Here is a 20,817-nt window from a genome sequence, read left to right as displayed (position 1 = left end):
GAACAACTCGGAGGGATCTATGAGAAAGAACACTATCCACATTCAGAAGAAAAACTGTGGGAGTAGAAACACCAAAGAAAAACAACTGCTTGACTACATTGGTTGAGGGGGATATGATTGGGGATATAGACTCTAAATGAACATCCCAGTTCAAACATCAATAACATGGAACTAGGTTCTGATCAAGGACACATGTAATACCCAATGGAGTTGCACATGGGCTATTGGAAAAGGTGGGGGAGGGGAAGAAGGGATAGAAACGATTCTTGTAACCAAGGAAAATTGTTCTAAATTGACTAAAAAATTTTTTTAAATAAACAAAAAATAAACAAAACAAAGCAAAAACCTAACAGAAACAAGGCAACAAAACTGTCATGTGGAGATGTTAAAACAAATTCTATAAGTGTTCAACTTCACTACATGAAATTTGCATTGGTCCACTGTAGCCTATTGAATTCTCCCATCCTCATTATTCCCTGCATTGCTAAGCTATTAGAGCACAATGTAAGGTGCTTTGACATTTGACTTAGAGGGCAATAACTGTTAACATATTACCTTTGGGAGACAAAGATTACTGTGCTCAAATTAGGAACACTTAAAAGTTTAAGATATTATTTCCTAATAAAAGTGATCCTTCATAGTTCAAATGCTTGAAATATAAATACAGACACAAAAATGTACATGTGTAATTTAAGACTGGCTTTTATGTTGAGTGTTTATTTTTTTTTATAATTTTAATATTGAGTTTCCACATTTCTCCCAGACTGAAGATGGTGAGGCTAACCATAAGCCTTATTTTCCTACTTAATCTATTATCTAGTATAATTCTATCATTTTACAAATGTGGAAATAGAGCCACAGGGCAATTAAGTGGCTTGCCCAATGTCACACAAATATTACATGATAGAATAAGGCTTCAAACTCAGGTCTTCTAATTCTAAACCCAGCATTATTTCTACAACATCACATTGTCACAATTATGTAGCAAAGATTTGTTAAATTCCAACTGGGAAACACTGTTGGTAATAAACAGTATATAAGATTTAGTGTTCATCCTCAACAAATTAATGATATAGTATTATAGATGACAGTTTTAAAAAATATTGTCTTCTTGAGCCCCAGAATTAAGATGAGGAGAATGAAGAAATATATAGTATTGAAGATAAAAATCCTTTATATACAACTTCCAACATTCCTTTATAAATCCAGATTATGAGAATAATAACTTCCACAATATCTAATATAACCTATGTCAAGAAGGGCATCAGGAAAAGCAACATATCTCTCTTCGCTAGGACATATTAACTGTACCTTACTCATCTTGGGTATTCAATATATATTTATAGACTGCATTATACTGGAATTAGGAGGATGATGGGAGAAGAAGCAACTGAGACAGTGAAAGTAGATACAAAGGAGAATTATACAAGATGAATTCAAGAGAGTAAGATGACTTAGAATCATTGACTTGAGGAGGGAGACAGAATAAATTTGACCTTTTTATCAGACAATTAAAGACATAATTTTTTCAGTCATATCTGACTCTAGTTGTGTTTTTTTTGGCAAAGGTACTGGAGTGATTTGTCATTTCCTTCCAGATGAGAAAACTGAGGCAAATAGGGCTAAATGAGTTGCCAAGATCATATAGCTAGTGCGTATCTGAGATTGGATTTGAACACAAGAAGAAAAATTTTCCTGACTGCAGACCTGGCATTCTGTCCATTGCACCACTTAGTTACTCTTAAATGATTAAACAGTAGTATTCTCTAGATCAAAGATAACAAACTCATAGATTAAAGAACTCCTGAGTGACATATGAGCAAGATGAAATCATACTTGGGAAATATTTAGCAAAATAAAAATACAATATAGATAATTTTAATTTGTGGCTTTCTAACTAAATATGTGGCCAAAAGAATCTTTTTGTATTAAATTTGGCACCAGTGCCCTAGATCCCAAGGTCATTAGTTAGAAAGGTCCTTTGAGGTCATTTAATCAAAATGTCAAACATTTAGCTAAGTCAACACAAACACTCCAATGTGCTGCCCCAAAGAAATCAAAATGTAATTAGGAAATATTTAACCAAAGAAATAAAATATGATAACATAGATAATATTACATTTTAAAACTAAGTCACAGGGATGCTTATGTATGGATTATTGGTCCCATTCCTATTTGAGTATGCTGTCACTGATGTAGTCTAAACTGTTAATTTTTTATAATTATATAATTTATATAATCCAACATCGCTTAGGTAGTGAATGGCAGAGAGAATTTAAACCCAAGTCCACTGACATAAAATACAAAAATCTTTCCAATATTAAAGAAAAGGAGTCTATGTTAATGGATAGAAGACCAACCTTAACATCAGGAGAATCTAGGTTCAAGTTCTACCTCTAACAAATCATATGCCATGACTTTCAGGTAAGTCACAACTGCTTGGTTGGTTGACCAATGAGATAATATTTGTAAAGAACTTAGCAAGGTACTTGGCACATAGTAGATGCTTTGCTTTCCACCTTCTTACCCCTCTTACATTCCCAGGAAGCTTTCTAAGGCTATATATTACAGATGAATTGGCAATCTATAGAGAAAGAGGGAATTTCCATACTAAGAGTAACCAACCCTGATGATTTTTGGACCAAAAAAAAAAAATCCTTAGATGAACACATCTGGAGAGAGATAAGCTTTTGTTCGAAAACTGTGTCTTTCTATAAAACATTTAACTCTAAATCCTCATCATTAAACAAATGTTTTTTTTTTCCTTCTTTTCACCAGAATTCAGGGTGCACACATTCCTTAATTTCTGATATCATTTTGATCATCGAATGTCCTACTTCTGAAATAGAAAGCTTAGTTGGTACTTTCCCTGTTAAGTATAAGAAGCTTTTATTGTTTAAATAAATTAAATCTCTTAATGTGGGCACTGCAGAGTGTAATGAAGCACAGGAGAGGAAAGCTTAAGTGTGCTTCCTTGCTGCCAGGAAATGGTGCTGATGGTTAAACACACCATCAACTGAATGCCCAGCAAGAGAAGAGATCACAGCCTGATCCCTTTTTTCTCCTCTTAATACTGAATGAAGATGGGCAACAGGAATTGAGTAACCTGCTGAGCACAAGACAAAACCCGTCCCCAATCCTCAAGTACATGGTGAGCAGTCAAGTACAGGTGGCACTGGGCTCTTGTTGCTGAGATAAAAGCTGTTCAGTAGAGTCCTGAAGGTCATCCCTTTCTTTTTGTTCATGCACATGAGCTTTTCTTTTGGGAACCACACATAGATTTTCACCTTTTGTAACTTGTAGATGTCTTAAAAAATAAAAACAAAAAATGGGAGAGAGAGAGAGAGAGAGAGAGAGAGAGAGAGAGAGAGAGAGAGAGAGAGAGAGAGAGAGAGAGAGAGAGAGAGAGAGAGAGAGAGAAGAGAGAGCCACGTCTGAATTTTCTTCTGCTATGTTGGCTTTAGAAAATGAAAGAAAAGGAAGGGAAAAAGGAGTATGCTAATAAAAGGCAAGAGGGAGAAGGGAGAAAACCCTACTCTTTTGCTTAACTGATTGAAAGAAGGATAGAGACCTACAGAGAGATTTAGGGAAAGCAGGTATCTTTTGGCCTTACTCTTTCTGAACCATTTAAAGCAAGTTGGAAAACATAGACTTATGTGTACGCATATGCACATAAATACACAAAAGATTTGGTGTAGAAATTTATTCAGCTTAGCAAAGAAACATGTTGAGACAACAAGGAGAGAAGTGGCATAAGAAGGTACAAAGAATGAAGGGGAAGGGTAGTCACATGCAAAACAAATGTCAGTTTCTGAGGGTTGATTATAAATAGGAGATTAAAAAAGAAAAGTGGAAAAAACAGATAATACTCTGGAAATAGGGAAGAAAGAAGAGTTAGAAAAACAGATGTTTTCAATTATAGATTATAAATATTGATTAGTTTTCTTTTTTCACCTCCTTGTTCTTTATAATGAGAGAGCAGGAAGAAAAAAAGGAAAAAAAAACAAGTATAGTATAACACTTACTGATGAATATCATTTTAGAAAACTTAAGAAATATGATTACTGAATGAGATTGGAAAGGAATATACAAATATACATAAATCTCAGTATCTCTACAAAAATTGGCCATGGCCTAGGACACAAACATTTCATAAATGAATGCAGAAAATAAAAAAAAAATTAAATAGTTCTCATACTAACTACAACATAATTAAATTATAATCAATAAACATCTTTTGAAGAAAATATTCAAACTTAAATGGAGATTAAATAACCCACTCCTAAAGAACTCATTCATCAAAGGACAAGTCATAGAAAAATAATTTCACAAAATAAATGTTAAAAAATGAGGCAATATATTAAAATTTTGAAGTATAGTCATAACAATTTTAGAGGAAATTGTTTATCTTTCAACGTGTTTATCAGTTAAAGAAAGAATGAACACATCAATGAACTGGACATACAACGTTATAATGATAATAGCAAAAAGAACTGGAGAAACAGTAATTAAACATCATTGAGACATCAAAATAGAAATTCTAAAAATCAAAGAAGAGTTTTAAATTTCTCCTAAATAGTAGGGGTCACAATAAAACCTGAATGATAATGGTTAGTGGAGATTTTATTTTTTCCCAACCATTCTGGAAAGCAATTTGTAACCATACCCAAAAAGTCACTAAATTATATATATCCTTTCACCCTTCAAACCACTTCTAGGACTATATCCCAAAGAAATCAAAGACAAAAGGAAAGGAGCAATATACCCCCCAAAAAAACTGCAATCCCTTTTATTGTAACAATGAACTAGAAAAAAGTAGGTGGTGATCAGTTAGAGAATGGCTAACTAAATTAGCATATATGCATATAATGTAATTTTACTGCTCTATGAGAGTTGAAAAAAGGATTAGATTTAGAGAAACCTAAAAAGTCTTTTATGAAATGATGAAGAATGATTTAGGCAGAATTAGGAGAATTGTTCAAAAGTGAGCACAAGATTTGTGAAAAAAAACTTTGATAAATATAAGAATGCTTATCATTGCAATGTGTAAGAATTTAAATTTAGGGTTTTTTTTTTTGCTAATATGAGAATTCTAAATTAGTATTATGATCCCCATTTAAAAATATTACTGCTTAAGTCAAAATGACTTTTAGCAGCTTTATTTACAAAGAAGTTGAAAGAGTGAAAGTGAAAAAAATGTAGATAAAGAGACAGAAAGTAATGCCTTGCTACAAAATATCCTAAATTTAATCCTAAAGTCTTCAGACCTAAAATGTGAATCCTAAAATGAATCTCACTAGAATCCAAAATCCTAATTAGGAAGATGAAACCTGAAGATCGAGGAGATGCTGAAGAATTGGCTGAGAACCGTTAGTGCACATGAGGCTAAGAACTCCAAGAATTTCACCAGCACTCATGCTGAAGGGAGTGTCCCACCAAAGTGCCAATTGTCAAAGAGGGTCCCCTCACTGAAGAACCAAGGAAGAAATCAGTACACTCATCACTGCAAGCTGACTGCAGGATCCAGGGAAAGTCTCCTCCTCTAGTCTGGCTCACCAACACAGAAAGTGTCCCTGAATCCTGGAGCTAGCCTTTTTAAAACTGTTTTCTCAATGTCACTTCCTTTTGCTCCCCCACTTTATGGAAACAAATCCCAGTCTTTAAATTTGCCTAGCACAGCCCAAAGGGGTGGCCATTGGCCTCCGGAGTTGTCACCCACTCTAGCAAGTGACTTGCAAACTCTCATACTCAGTGACCAATAAGGTACTAAGTAGGGGTACCTAAGTTTTTGATTGATTCACTTAAAAGTTGTTTATTGATAGACAAAGACAGTTTGATTCACTATTCACAAATGATCAATAAAAATAATAGCAGAAGTCTCAGGATGAACCATGCTTCAACTTCCTACCTCTTGCTGGAGGCATGATGGACTGAAAGTACAAAATGAGGTATTTTCAGGCATAAGAACAAAATACAAATAATCTTCCTAGATTCTTTTTACTTGTTACAAAGTAAATCTTTGAATAATTTTGATTATGCTAAATTAAAATGATTTTTAAATAAACAAAACCATATAACCAAGATTAGAGGGGAAACAACAAACTGGTAGAATTTTTTTTAGAAAATTTCTCTGATAAAGGTCTCACTTCTCAAATATTTAGAGAACTACATCAAATTTGTAAGAATAAAAGACATTCCCCATTTGGCAAATAGTCAAAGAACATGAACAAGAAGTTTTCAGATGAAGAAATAAAAGCTATCACTAATAATGTGAAAAAATGTTCTAAATCACTATGGATTAGAGAAATGCAAATTAAAACAACTCTGAGGTACCACCTCACATCTATGATATTGACCAATATGACAGTAAAAGTTATAAATGTTAGAGGGTGTGTGGCAAAATCGATACATTAATGCATTGTTGGTGGTGGTATGAACTAATCCAACTACTCTGAAGGAACATTTGAAGCAATGCCCAAAGGACTATAAAATTATGCATATACTTTGATCCAGTAATAGCACTTCTTGGTATGAATTCCAAAGAGATTATAAAAAGGGGAAAGACCTGCTGGTACAAAGATATTTATAGTAGTTTTTTTGGTGTATTTATGTCGTGACAAAGAATTAGAAATTGAGGGGATGTTCATCTATTGGGAAATAGCTGAATAAATTGTGGTATATGATGGTGATGGAATATTATTGTGCTATTAAAAAAAGTGAGGGGGCAGCTGAGTGGCTCAGTGGATTGATAGCCAGGCCTAGAGATGGGAGGTCCTAGGTTCAAATCTGGCCTCAGACACTTCCCAGCTGTGTGACCCTGGGCAAGTCACTTGACCCCCATTGCCTAGCCCTTACTACTCTTCTGCCTTGGAGCCACTCCAAGAGGGAAGGTAAGGGTTTAACAACAAACAAACAAACAACAACAAAAAACAGTTAACAGGATGATTTCAGAAAAAAGCTGGAAAGACTTACATGAACTGATACAGAGTGACATAAGGAGAACCAGGAGAATATTGCATACAGTTACATCGATATTGTCCAATGATAAATTTTGAAAGACTTAGCTTTTCTCAACAATACAATAATCCAGAACAATTTGGAAGGATTTATGACAAAGAATGCTATCCACCTCCAGAGAAAGAACTGTTGGAGTTTTAATGCAGATCAAAGCATATTATTTTCACATTAGTTTATTTGGTGGTTGTTATTGTTTTTAAAATATGAGTATTCTCTGTAAATGACCAATATGGAATTGTTTTGCATGATAATACATGTATAGCCCAGGTTAAATTGCTTACCATTTCTGAGAGGGAGAAGGGTAGGGGGGATGTAGACAATTTGGATCTTCTAATATCAGAAAAATATATGTAGAAAATTGTTATCACATGGGATTAGGAACATAAAATATTTTTAAAAGGCAAAAACAAATAATTTATCCTATATGAACCATTTTAAAATACACAGAACAAAAAGTCAAATGACAACATGAGACAAGCAGACAACAATATTAATATATCTCTCTCAAACACACATATACATACATAATATATATACATACATATGTATTTATGTATGTATGTCTTTATACATATGTATATATATCAAGTTATATTATTAGATTCACAGATTCATATGTAATCCTCTATTTCTGATTTTTTGCATATTTTTCTGTTACTTTACTAGAACATCATAAAAATTATTTTAATTCTCATGCTAATACTGCAGAGGAAACCTTAAGAAGAAACTATTCCTGCTTTCCCCTCTTATCTTAGAGATGTAATTAGAGTCTTTGTGACATAAAGAGGCTCAAAATTCAACCTAGGGTTCAGGAGAGATGCCCTTATTTAAAAAAAAGAACCAATTCATCTATTTACCCAAGTATTTATTTTAGTTGCCTATGACAAATGGATAATTGTGGACATTTATAGTTTTGTTTTGTCATTACATAGGACTGAGATAGTTTAGGGGAATAATGTGATAATGATGAAATGTCTTACATTTATGTAATATGTTCAACTTTTACAAATAAATTTACATAATTTAAGTTGACCCTAACAACAATCCAATTTTATAGATGCTTTTAAGTAATTAACCTTATTTTCAAAATGAGGAACTGAGAATGAACAATTTTAAGTGACTTTCCTGTAGATCCTTGGTTAGTAAGTATCAGAAGTAGAATTTAAACTCAGAGGACCTGATGACAACATTGATGAGCATAGAATATTTATAAAACGTAATTCTCTAGTAGCAGAGGTCCAAAGTAAAAAGAAAAAAAATATTAATTCCTTTTAGGAGTTAAAAATAAAGCAATACATAAAGGCCATACTTCTTCTGTGTCATTGAAACTTTGTAGCCTTCATATTTTATTAATTTAAATTAGTAGATGGCAAGGTGATAACAGTCATCATTGCACAAATTGAGGAAACTTTTTCAATCATTTCTTCTCAACCGAACATGAATGTCATTCATTACAAGTGTGTTTACCTTTATAAATTATATGTGTTCCTGAAAAGTTATGTGCTAATTGAAATTCTAGAAGTCATATCTTATTTTAATTTTTCTAGCAGCACATCATATTTAAAAGGACTATTCAGTGAATTCCTTTGCAAAATAAGAACCCATTATGGAATATAAACCATCACACTGTAATTTGCCTGTTTTGTAAATTCAGATTATTGTATATTATATTTAGACTTATTATGATGGCTGCCATTTTCCATAAATAGATACTACCTCTATATTACAAAGATACCTATCTTTCTATGTCTTGATTATTTAAAATATATGTAAATATAACTATTGTATATAAATATGAAATATTATTAAATTATTTGATCCTAATGTAAATACCACTTCTTGATATAAACATGATCATGGGCTATTTTTGCATGAGGCCAAATGTCTGTCAGAAATTAGGTTAAAATGAATGCCATTCCAAATTAGTTCAATTTCTCTGATTAGATAATTCTCTAAGCTTTAACCTGCTATTGCCTTGTTTCAACAGAATCTGTATATTTTCCAATGATGTTCCTGAACATACCTTTCTTCTGTTTCACTCCATCCCCCACCAAAAAAAAAAGTGTTTCTGTGTTTGTAACTGAGCTGTCACAAGGTATTAACATTCTGAAGGGTTAGAACAAATACTGTTTACTTAGAAAGCCTGAGAGATATGTCAGTCTGTTGAAAGGCTTCTAATTAAATGGTAAGAGCTTTGATGTCAGATTTTGAGATTAATATTATTTCTTTAAAAGACTCATTTTAATGTGTCACTTGAAAGGAAAAAAAATATGCCTCCCTATAAAGATAGCTATTGAATATAGAGAATATTTTTAAATACCTTATCATTATCACTTGACAAGCTATGTTTTGCCCATCTATCTCAATTTAGAAAATATATACTTATATAGTTGGAAGTGAGGATAGAAGCCTCTCTAACTTCCCTCTGCTTAGTAATGTCCATAATCATTGTTTGGTTGCCACAATCATATTGACTAAGTTTTATAAATGCTGGAAGATGCCCAGTCTCCAAGAAATAATGAGACAGGCTACAAAAAAAGAAATGATTCCAAAAAGATTAGTAAACTTGGTGTACTTCAAAGAATGAGGACTTGTACTTATTACAAATTATGCTAAATAATGTTTCTCATTTTTCATACAAAAGAAATTTTTTGAAAGATCCTAATTAATTCAAGTGCACAGACAACTGAATCTTTGAAAAAATGAAAATTATTTCTATAATATTTTCTCTTCCTAATTTTTTCCATCAGGGATCACATGTAACTACTGCCCACAGCTCTATTTACTTAAACCACTGATTTTGTTTATGTTGAAACATTTCTTCTGAAATTTAATTGCCTATAACCTTCTGGTCCTAGTTCCATCCCCTACAACTATAACATATGTCCAATTTCTCTTCCACATGCATGTTTATGTATTACCAAACATTATTCCAGAATGGTCAGCATAGAGCTGACCAAAAAAACCCCCAATCTATTCAGAGATATAAAAAGAGTGAAAAATAGATCTTAAAAATATAGTGATATATTTATATTAATATATACTTGTATACATGCATATATAGAGATATTCAAATGACAGAGTTCTCTAAGAATAATTACTATTCCTTCCCATTCTCCCTATTATTGTCACTCTCTCTAGTTATTCTAGCTAATTAAGACACTGAAAAAGGTTCAATAAGTACCAGAATTGAGTTATGCTCTGAAGGACAGACACCATTCAGTCCAGAACTGCCCTGTATGGAATTGCTGCTCTGTTCTCATAGAAGCCTGTTGGTGTCTGTTCCTGGTGTTGTCAGATGCATTCCTGGGAAAACAAACTGGTTTCAGAACCAAGGTTGGAAAATAGCCTCATCTATTTTTGTGTATACAGCTTGTAGACAATTATAAAGACAGTGCCACTTTTCAGGGTGCTGTGCTCAATTTTTATGTTGTTGTTCAGGCATTTTTCAATCACATTCAACTGTTTATGTCCCCATTTGGTGTCTTAACAAAGATACCAGAGAAGTCTGGGGTGTATGGGGTGTTCAGGAAGGGGTAGTATCTCTGGTATGGAGGGCTTGTCGTGCCCTCCTAGGGCAGCTCTCCAGCCTCTGACCCCCACCTGACACCCAGCTCTCACTTGTGGCTCCCAGTAGCTGCTAGCATGTGGCAGCAGCCACACCCCGGGCAACGGCTCTGACAGGCCAGCTAAACCTTGTGAGGGTAGCCATCGGGTCATCGATCCCTAGTGAGCCAGGCTCACCCAGCATGTGAAGACTGCTTCAGCTGAACAGACAGAAGAAACCAACAAGAAGGTTCAACGGCTGAGATGGCAACGCAGCAAAGCACTGTGGAGTGCTTAGGGCATGATGGAGCACAAAGGACAACACGGCCATCCAATGCAGCTGAGGAAGTCTCCAGGTGTAACGACTTTTCGTGCCACTGGACCCAGGTTTCCAACACCGAGAGAGTGGGACTGTCTCTGGGCATCGACTTTTCCACTTAAATCTCCTTCATGCACAAGTATCTTTGTGCACACTCATCTATACACCATAGATGAAAACGCACAAAGACAATCGTCATCCTCGGTTTACTGAGAGACTACCACTATACTAGAGAAGTCTATCATTTCCTTCTCTAGCTCATTTTCCAATTGAGGAAACTTAGATGGACAATGGTTAAGCCACTTGCTGAGGATCACACAGCTAGTAAGTGTCTGAGGAATGATTTGAACCCCTGCAATTGAAGTCATCCTGATGCCAGGTTCCACACTCCAGCCACTATGCAACCTAGCCACCCCTCCAACTTTTATAGGTAGCTGATTTAGGAAAGGGAATAAAAAAGGTCTCAGTATAGTTACAGATAAACCCAGTTATCCCACAAAACACATCTTATTTTCTCTTAACTATACCCTGTAAGCTGCTTATTAGACATGTGCTTCTTATGCTTATCACACATCCTCAGGTGAACTGGGCTAAGAGATCAGTGGTTGTCATCTGTACTAGTTACTCAAGCATGCATTATTCTTGCTAAGGAAGATCTAATTTCTAAGCATTATTACTATCCAAATTCAGTCATAGACTAGTTAATGTGTTTCTATTAATTCAAACCTAGAATCTAAAAACATTGGAAAATTAATTTTAACCTGAAAGTACGTTATATTATTTTTAAAATTATTACTGTATTTTAAAAAATATTTTAATAGCAAATTTCCACATAAGTTTTCCAAAGTTATATGGCTCATACTACCTCCCTCTCTTCTTCCTTCCCTCTTCCCAGAGCTGACAAGTAATTCAATCTGGATTATACTTGTATTATCACACAAAACATATTTCCATATTATTCATGTTATAAGCAAATAATCTTATAAAACCAAACCCCCAAATAAACATCCAAATAAGCAAGTTATAAGTTATATTTTTTCATCTGCATTTCTACTCCAATAGTTCTTCCTCTTGAGGTGGATAGCATTCTTTTACATAAGTCCTTGGAATTGTCCCAGCTCAGTGTATTACTGTTTGTAGCAAAGTCTATCACAATCGATTGTTCCATATTATTTCAGTTACTGTGTAGAATGTTTTCCTGGTTCTATTTATTTCACTCTGCATCAGTTCATGCACATCTTTCCATTTCTTTCTGAAATTATCCTGTTCGTTTTTGTACAGTAGTATTCCATCACCAACATATACCACACTTTGTTCAGCCTTTCCCCAATTGAAGAATATCCCTTTAGTTTCCAATGCTTTGCCACCATATAAAGAATAACTATAAACATTTTTATACAAATTGGTCCTTTCCCATTTTTAAAAATCTCTTTGGGATACAGAACCATTAGTGGTAGGTATTACTGGATCAAAGGGCATGCATTATTTTATTACCTTTTGGGCACAATTCGAAATTGCCATCAAGAATGGTTGGATCAGTTCACAACTCCACCAATAATGCCTTAGTGTCCCAATTTTGCTACATCCCCTCCATCATTTATCATTTTCCTTTACCATCATATTGGCTAATCTGATAGGTATGAGATGGTACCTCAGCATTGTCCTAATTTGCATTTTCTAATCAGGAGATATTTAGAACATTTTTAATATGATTATTGATAGCTTTGATTTCTTCATCTTAAAACCACCCATTCATTTTTGAAATGGTCATTTGATTCTCATCCTTTTTTCTTTAGTCAAATTAACCAATACTCTATTTTATTTTATTTTCATAGAAACAGCTCCAGTATTATTTATTAGTTAAAAATAGTTTTTTTAACTTCCAATTTTATTAATTTCTCCTTTGATTTTTAGGATTTTCCAATTTAGTCTTTAATTGAGGATTTTTAAATGGTTCTTTTTCAAGTTTTTTTAGTTGCATGCCCAATTGTTTTTTCTCTTTTTATTGCTGTATTTAAATATAATTTGTTTCCTTTCTAATCCTATGCATTAAAAACATTATTCTATGAAAGATCCTAGCAGTTCTGTTAAATGGGTCCATCACAAAAATAAAAAAATTAAAGAACTTCTGCATTATGATGTTTTCTATTTTATTCTATTAAAGTGACTTATTTAGGTTTTTTTGGTTTTGTTTTGTTTTGTTTTTTGAGAGATAATCTAGAAATGCAGAAGGTATAAATAATGCTAACAAGGGCACTAGTCTCTCTTTCACTAACAGGGTGCTTGAAAGTAGTATATAACATTTTGATGAGAGAAAAAGTTTGGAGGCTCATGTAGATGGGACCAACTGTGATGGAGTTATGAATGTAAGCAAGTGAATCAAGAGATGTGTGAGGGTTGTGTAGCTCTGGCAGTTTAGTAAGTGGTTTTGTGTGTGTATGCTTTGTTACCTTGGGAAAGAGCTTGTATATTATGCTGTTCTTAGAGATATTGAACATAAAACATAATGAAGCACTCAGAGAACAATGAAAGGTTAAGTAATAAAAATAGATGTGACTTTGATATAATGCCTCTTGTTTATAAATTGGTTAGATGCATTGGGCCACTAGGTGTATTGGTGAAAGTGCTAGACCCATGGTCAGGAAGTCTCATCTTCCCATGCTCAAGTTCCAATCTAAATTCAGACATTAGCAGTGTGACTCTGGGTAACTCACATAACCCTGGTTGTTTCAGTTCCTTGCATTATCTTTACCAAGAAAACCCCAAATAGGGTCACCGAGTGTCAAACATAACCGAAAAAAGGCTGAACAATTTATATACGTAGCCACATTATCTCCGGGTATGTATAAGCCATTTTACATATGGGAAAACAGATGCTCAAAGAAGTTAGTTATCGAGTAAAAACTGCTGAAGTTTGGGTGCAAAAACCTAGTTCTTCCTGAGTCTGAGTTCAGGACTTCACCCCCAAAACCCATGCTGCCCTTTGATCATTTTCTTTCATGAGGCCAAAAACCTATACCATCTTTAACAACAACTTTTGAGCTTTTCTTTAACTTATGAGTTGTGCATGTGTTCCAGAGTCTCCAAAACCTTGGCAATGAGAGGTTTTAGGACCCTGATGCTTCATTCATGTCCAAGATGCCTTCTTGCATTAGCTAAAATGCAATAGTATGTTTTCAAGCAGATTTAAAGTCTGTATTTTTCTATTAAATGTGAATATAAAGTAGAAAGCAAGGTAAGTATAGTGAATCTATTCTATTGTGAATACCTTTCCATTTTGAAGCATAAAGGAGTTGAACATAGACACTTTTTCTCCAATTTCAGGGTTTGAATTATCTTTCATTTTCTGTTCAATTATATTCTGCAGATTGACTGGTTTTTCTCTCTTTCTGAATGCTATCCTTATGTGCTGTGGTTACTTCCTTTCCTTGTAATGTCTAATAACATGAAAATGATTACTGGGTTTTACATCGGCTTAATTCTTAAAATCACATTGTGGATTCTCTCTTTTACTGACAGATTATTTTCCGTAAAATCAGCGACGTGAAAAAGGAAGAGGAGGAGCGTCTTCGGCAGAAAAACGAGGTCACCCTCAGCATCCCAGTGGACCACCCTGTCCGGAAGCTTTTCCAAAAGTTCAAGCAGCAGAAGGAACTAAGAAATCAAGGATCAACCCAGAGCGATCCCGAAAGGAACCAACTTCAGGTGGAGAGCCGCTCCTTACAAAATGGGGCTTCCATCACTGGCACCAGCGTAGTCACCGTTTCTCAGATCACCCCAATCCAGACTTCTCTGGCCTACGTGAAAACCAGTGAGTCCCTCAAACAGAATAACCGAGATGCCATGGAACTCAAGCCAAATGGCAGTGCTGACCCAAAGTGTCTCAAAGTCAACAGCCCCATGAGAATGAAGAATGGAAATGGAAAAGGCTGGTTACGCCTCAAGAATAATATGGGTGGCCACGAGGAGAAAAAAGAAGACTGGAATAACGTCACGAAGGCTGAGTCAATGGGTTTATTGTCAGATGACCCCAAAGGCAGTGACTCAGAGACCAGTGTGACGAAAAATCCTTTAAGGAAAACAGATTCTTGTGACAGTGGAATCACAAAAAGTGATCTCCGTTTAGACAAAGCTGGTGAGACTCGGAGTCCACTGGAGCACAGCCCTATTCAGGCTGATGCAAAACATCCCTTTTATCCCATTCCCGAGCAGGCCTTACAGACCACACTGCAGGAAGTCAAACATGAACTCAAAGATGACATTCACCTGCTAAGCTGCAGAATGACTGCCCTGGAAAAGCAGGTGGCAGAAATTTTGAAACTACTCTCTGAAAAGAACATACCCCAGACCTCCTCGCCCAAATCCCAAGTGCCACCGCAGGCACCTTCCCAAATACCATGTCAGGATATTTTTAGTGTTTCGAGGCCGGAGTCACCCGAATCTGAAAAAGATGAAATCCACTTTTAATATTATATATACATATATATTTGTTAATATATGGAAACAGTATATACAGCTATATACATGTGTGTATATATAGTATATACATATATTTTCACTTGCTTTCACTATGACTTGAACAAAACAAGGATTTTGATATGTAAATATTGCATGTCCAGCTGGATTCTGGCCTGCCAAAGAAGATGACTATTGATAACCTAGATCTTGCTTGTATAATATGCAGTTGACTGCATGCACACTTTACAATTATTTATAATCTATTATATAATAAAAAAGGATGATTTTGTTTGTTTAACAAAGGCAATGTACTATTTAAAAAAAAATTCAGGGTCCAACCTGCTAGGATTCACGTGAGCATTTTGATCTCAGGCTGGGGTGGGTTGAGCTCTCATTCCTTCTGTTTTTTGTTTGTTTGTTTTTTTTTAGTTTGAATTATAGATAATGCCAATGAGGAAGTTAACTTTTTCAAACTGTTAATCTCATTTTATGATCTCTCTTCATGGAGTATTTTCTATGTACTTTGGATTAGGTTTCTATTCACCACTAGGCTAGTCCTTTATTCCATTTTGAAGGGCCTCTTGAGAGCTCTATGTCAAGTGTAGGGAGTAAGGGGAATGGATCGCTAGGGGCTTTCTGTGTGGAATACATTTTCTTTCAGCTATTCTTCTCCTTTTTTTCCCATGTAACATTTAGGTATGAATCACAGACAATCTCAGACGAGAACCCTAGCACTCTCTTTTTTAAGAAAACTGTTATCTTTTCTTAAACTGACTTTTACCAACACCAGGAATGTTGAACTATGACTAGTGTAGGCCATTATAGAAATACTAGACTATTTAAAGGTTTATCACCATTTGTTTTAGGTAATCTGATTTTCTAAGGATACTAATTGTTCTAAATGTGGTTTTCTAAAACCTGAACATGATGGCAGTGAATGAGAAAAAAGTTTGCATTTCAGAATGATTGTAAATTATTGGTTGTACTTTAAAAAGTATACTTGTAATTCACAAAGGGTAGAATTTAGTATGGGACTTTTGGTGGAAAGTCTTATTAGTTTGGAAAATGTCTATGGGTAACTGTCTTGAAAAGAAATAAGAAGTAACCTATCTCAAAGTAGATGCTTAAAAATGAAATGTGACTCAAACCAGAGGACTGCTTTTATGAAGACTTTTTTTTTCCCAGTCAAAATTTTCTAAAGATTTTTCTTTGTATACAAATTTGGTTCTGCCACTAGATGACTGCAGTGTTGACAAAATAGACCCCTATGGCTCAAAAAGACACTCTGTGGAAAGGTGTAAACTTTTAATTCTTTTGTTTTTGTCATAAATCCTCTTCTTAGAAAGTGCCTATTAAAACTTTTAAAAAATATACAAGGAGCTGCTTAAAGCCAGTCACTAATGAAATGTATATTTATAATTAAAATCCATACCAAAATCCATATCCACTACAAAGATGAAAAAAATCCACAAATTTCTTTTTCAATAGGTAAACATTATGTATTTAAATAGCTCTGAGGTGTATATTTTCCTTTTGGTGTATGCATGACTTTTACAAGTGATACTAGTGGGAGTCAGCTGTGTGTCAAGGGGAGAATATACTCTATTCATTTGTGTATGTGGTATGCATTTGAAATGTGTGATACTGCTAAATACATATCCATGTATATATGTATGTATATATAGATATACCTCTGAAGAATATACATACATACATATATAGGCATGTGTATTCTACATACATGTTATAGCACAGAAAAGATGACAGTGGAACCAAAGAAGATGTTTCTGTCTACTATGGCAATACTTAAATTTTAATGATCATTCTTTACCTTTTCTCTCCTCCAATCCAACCAAATCTATTAATATCTATAAGCAAAATATTCAGTCAAATAAAATCATGGTCTGACTTGAGAACTATAAAGCAGTACTGTAAAATCTAACTTTACACCCAAGTCAATAATAAAATAAAATAAAATCATATCCCCTAGCCTAATAACATGAAGGGTTTGGGATCGTAGATTAATATTTTATACATTTTTCTCTACCTCTTAGCTTCATGTTCTAGAGACCAGTACTTAATTTGGTTTACCCTTGTTAGGTGTCTTCTATGAAGCAAGGAAATCTACAAATAAAATTGGCATTGAACCTCAATGAACCTCCCCACTCCTTATATATCTTCAATATGTGCCTATCTCTCCCAAGAGCCTCACCGAGGATGTAAGTTTGAGGCTGTAGGTAATATTTCCCTTTCTTTATACACACAACTTCCATTAATAATAAATGGGAGCCTTTAGACGAGATCATAAATGATGATATCTGCTCTACTCCAGGCATGATAGAAAGAGTTGATTATAACTCAGTTCATCAATCAGCCTTTGCCAAATAGAGATTTCTTTGCTCGTACGGTTTGGCTAGTGCCCCTCTCACTTAGCCACTTCTCTCATCCTCTGCCCCATCATTGGCAAAAGGAAGATGGCAGTGGATGGTCTCTAAGGTTCCTTCATGTGCTAACATTTCATGGATCTATAATTCTCTCATGGCCTGTGTGTGTGTGTGTGTGTGTGTGTGTGTGTGTGTGTGTGTGTGTATTTAACTATGTATGGGACACAGTTGAGGTTTTTAAAGGGGAAACAGGTAGAAAATATGATCTGAGCCCACCAATTTGTTCCTTCCAGTTCCATTTTTACTCCATATACTGGCTCAAATGGAAGTCCATGAAAATATTCAGCTTTCCAAGTTATTACCAGGTTCAGGTAGTTGATTATAATCATGAAACAGAGCATCAGACACCATTCTCTGTCCTCGAATAGAAGGAAAATCATGGTACCAGAGTAGTATGAGTTCTCAAGCAGAAAAAAGGTAGCATCAATTGCTTTTCAGTGAACGCCTTGGTGTTTTTGTCCCAGTCATCTCCTTTTTTTGTCTGCATGGCCTGGTCATGGTGCTGACCGCATGTGTTCATTGAACATTGTATATATAGTTTTCCTCTAGGTTTCCAGGAAGGACAATTCCTGTCTACTGATCTAATACAAACATATTTAAGGGTGAACACTTGCTTTAATAAGTGCAATAATTATAGAAACATTTTCTGTGTTGTCTCAATCAGCACATGAGTGGTAACCTCTCTTTTGGGGGGACCAAATGACTGCATGTTTTATTTTACAATTGCTCTTGGTGCATACAGAAAACTGTTTTTTTTTAAAGATATACATTATATATACATATATTTATGTATATCTTTCTGACCAACACACTAATATGAGTCAATATATGTCTTGAAAATTCAAACTTTTCCAAAGCAACTTATACATCTTAAATATTTTTTCTATGTATAATATTATCAACTATTATAACTTGGATGATTAGATAAAATATAATAGAGATTTTTTAAAAATGGAAATATGAACTAAGTATCACAAATAAGTAAGGTTCCTCTGTTTGCACCAGGATATGTTGCTAAAATGTGGTCTAATGGGGAATCCAGAGAGAATAAGCAATAAGGCCAGAGCTACATTATAATAAAAAGATGGGAGAAAAACATATAGAGGAATTTAAAAGTACAGGAATTCTTTAAAAAATGCAAGAAATTTAAAAGCTACATCAACACATTAATTCCATCTTACAAGGTCATTCTTAAGGAGAAGCCTGCATAGATATAATCAAAGCCTATTGTTCAAACGTGTATATGTGTGTGTTTATATATATCTGTCATGTTTGTGGAGATGAGGGCAAAAAAATTAGAAATTTCATAGTTTTGTAAGTTTTCTTGCTCAAATTCTGCAAGAAGAGATTAAATTGCTCCTTGAGAATACAGTAATTTAGGAGAGATATTAACTTTGCCAAGTTGGGTATCATTTTATAAATTAATTCTCCCCTGGGGAGCTATAGAGTCAAATACAGTAAGTCCAAATGCTTAACTTAAAGTCAAGGAATAATTGACTCACTTATGGTATTTAGGCCATTTGATTCTTAATTTTTTTTAAAGCGAATTCTCTTAAGAACTTTTTCAGTCCTGAGCACAATGCTTTTGCCAAGTACAGTAGCTGGTCTTTGTGAAATGATGTTGTCTCAGGCTAATGGAATCATCTGGCTTGTATTTCTGATATATTTGTTCTAATTCTCTTGTCTAAAATTTCATGTAGGAAATGAGAACATTTGTCTAAATTTTCTGTATCATGCATGTATATTTTAAAAAAAAGATAATAAGGTTAGTATCTTTTGGATATACTTTCTTGGTTGTTTCTGGGCACTTTTTTTGTGATTAGGGAGAATATTTCCCCTCCAGGAAAGAAGTTGGGAAAGACAGTGGAATAATAACCATCCATATTTTGCCACAAATTGACAAATATCACTTTGGATGTTATTTTATATCTTTAAGATTCAAGTTGCCCATCAATGAAAACTTAAATGAAGATGATGCCCTCTTTCTCCTTGAATCATGGCATCTGAGGAATGCATCTATGAATATTTTGGGTTTTTTTCCGAGCTCAACTAGTACAATTTCCTCACTTACATGAGAAAATAAAGGGCTTTGCATATATCTTGTAAGATCAGAGACACTTGCTTTCTGCATAAACTCAAAGAAACAATTGTCAAATGAAATTTTCATAACATTTTATTTGTGAAGTAGATGATCCCAGAACATGGCATCTATCCAAACATTTTATTTCATTTTGGGTGAATGCATAATGAGTAATATTTGTTATGAGTAAATGGAGAAATTTAATTTAATTTTTATTAATTTCCCTCAGATCTCATGTCAGAATGAAACGATGAATAGAATTTGGCAAGTGACGAGTTTCATAAAGCATAAAAATTATTTGGGTATTTGGAAATACTGTGCATATTAAAGCTGAGGGAAAGAAAGGTATGGTGGTTCTTTAAGAAAGAAAATGAATATTGTTTTTTTTGTTTGCTCAATATAATGAAATTATTCAATGGTATATGCTTGCTAACTTTTTGTGTGTGTTCAGGGAAGTTAATCTACTGTACCACAGGTATATATTTATAATTTTTTTTTTACTTTATATACTCACAATGAGTTTGTATTTCAACCTTCCTTGAGTGATTACTATGGACTGAGCAGGTAGTTTCTTCAGGTGTTTCTATACTAAAATGATTCTGAAATCTTAAAAAATATACAGATTTGTCTATGCATTTATCTCTACAATAAAATACTTTCTAAAAAAAGACTCATCTTCAAACCACTGAATTTGTCGCTATATTTTTGTTAAATGAACTAAAGAGAATTAGAGACCCAAAGTAGTTACAACATAGTGATTTCATTAAAAAAGAAAATGAGCCTATTAATTCATCATTGAAAAATTACTCATTTTTTAGCTTAATGTATTCACAGACTCAAAGGCATATGTATATATGTGTAATTAGGAAAAACTTTAAGCTAACACTGAGCAAAAGGTGGGTAATCTAGGGAAAATATGATTATTAAAACAACTCATGTAACACATTTAAATG

At 34.1% G+C, this 20,817-nt stretch overlaps 1 protein-coding gene across 1 annotated transcript in view; it reads left to right on the top strand.

Annotated features, from left to right (window-relative positions):
* Positions 1 to 20,549, top strand: part of KCNH5 (potassium voltage-gated channel subfamily H member 5) — a 584,985-nt gene extending 564,436 nt beyond the window's left edge. The window contains exon 11 of the mRNA XM_001369347.3: positions 14,402 to 20,549. Coding sequence (XP_001369384.1) covers positions 14,402 to 15,349 — 948 coding nt within the window. The 3' untranslated portion in view covers positions 15,350 to 20,549. The remainder of the gene's footprint in view (positions 1 to 14,401) is intronic.
* Positions 20,550 to 20,817: the final 268 nt, after the last annotated feature.

Source organism: Monodelphis domestica, chromosome 1 (genome assembly GCF_027887165.1).
Source record: "Monodelphis domestica isolate mMonDom1 chromosome 1, mMonDom1.pri, whole genome shotgun sequence".
Taxonomy (NCBI): Eukaryota; Metazoa; Chordata; class Mammalia; order Didelphimorphia; family Didelphidae; genus Monodelphis; species Monodelphis domestica.
The sequence above is the reverse complement of the archived record's forward strand: the minus strand, read 5'-3'. Positions and strand labels throughout refer to the sequence as shown.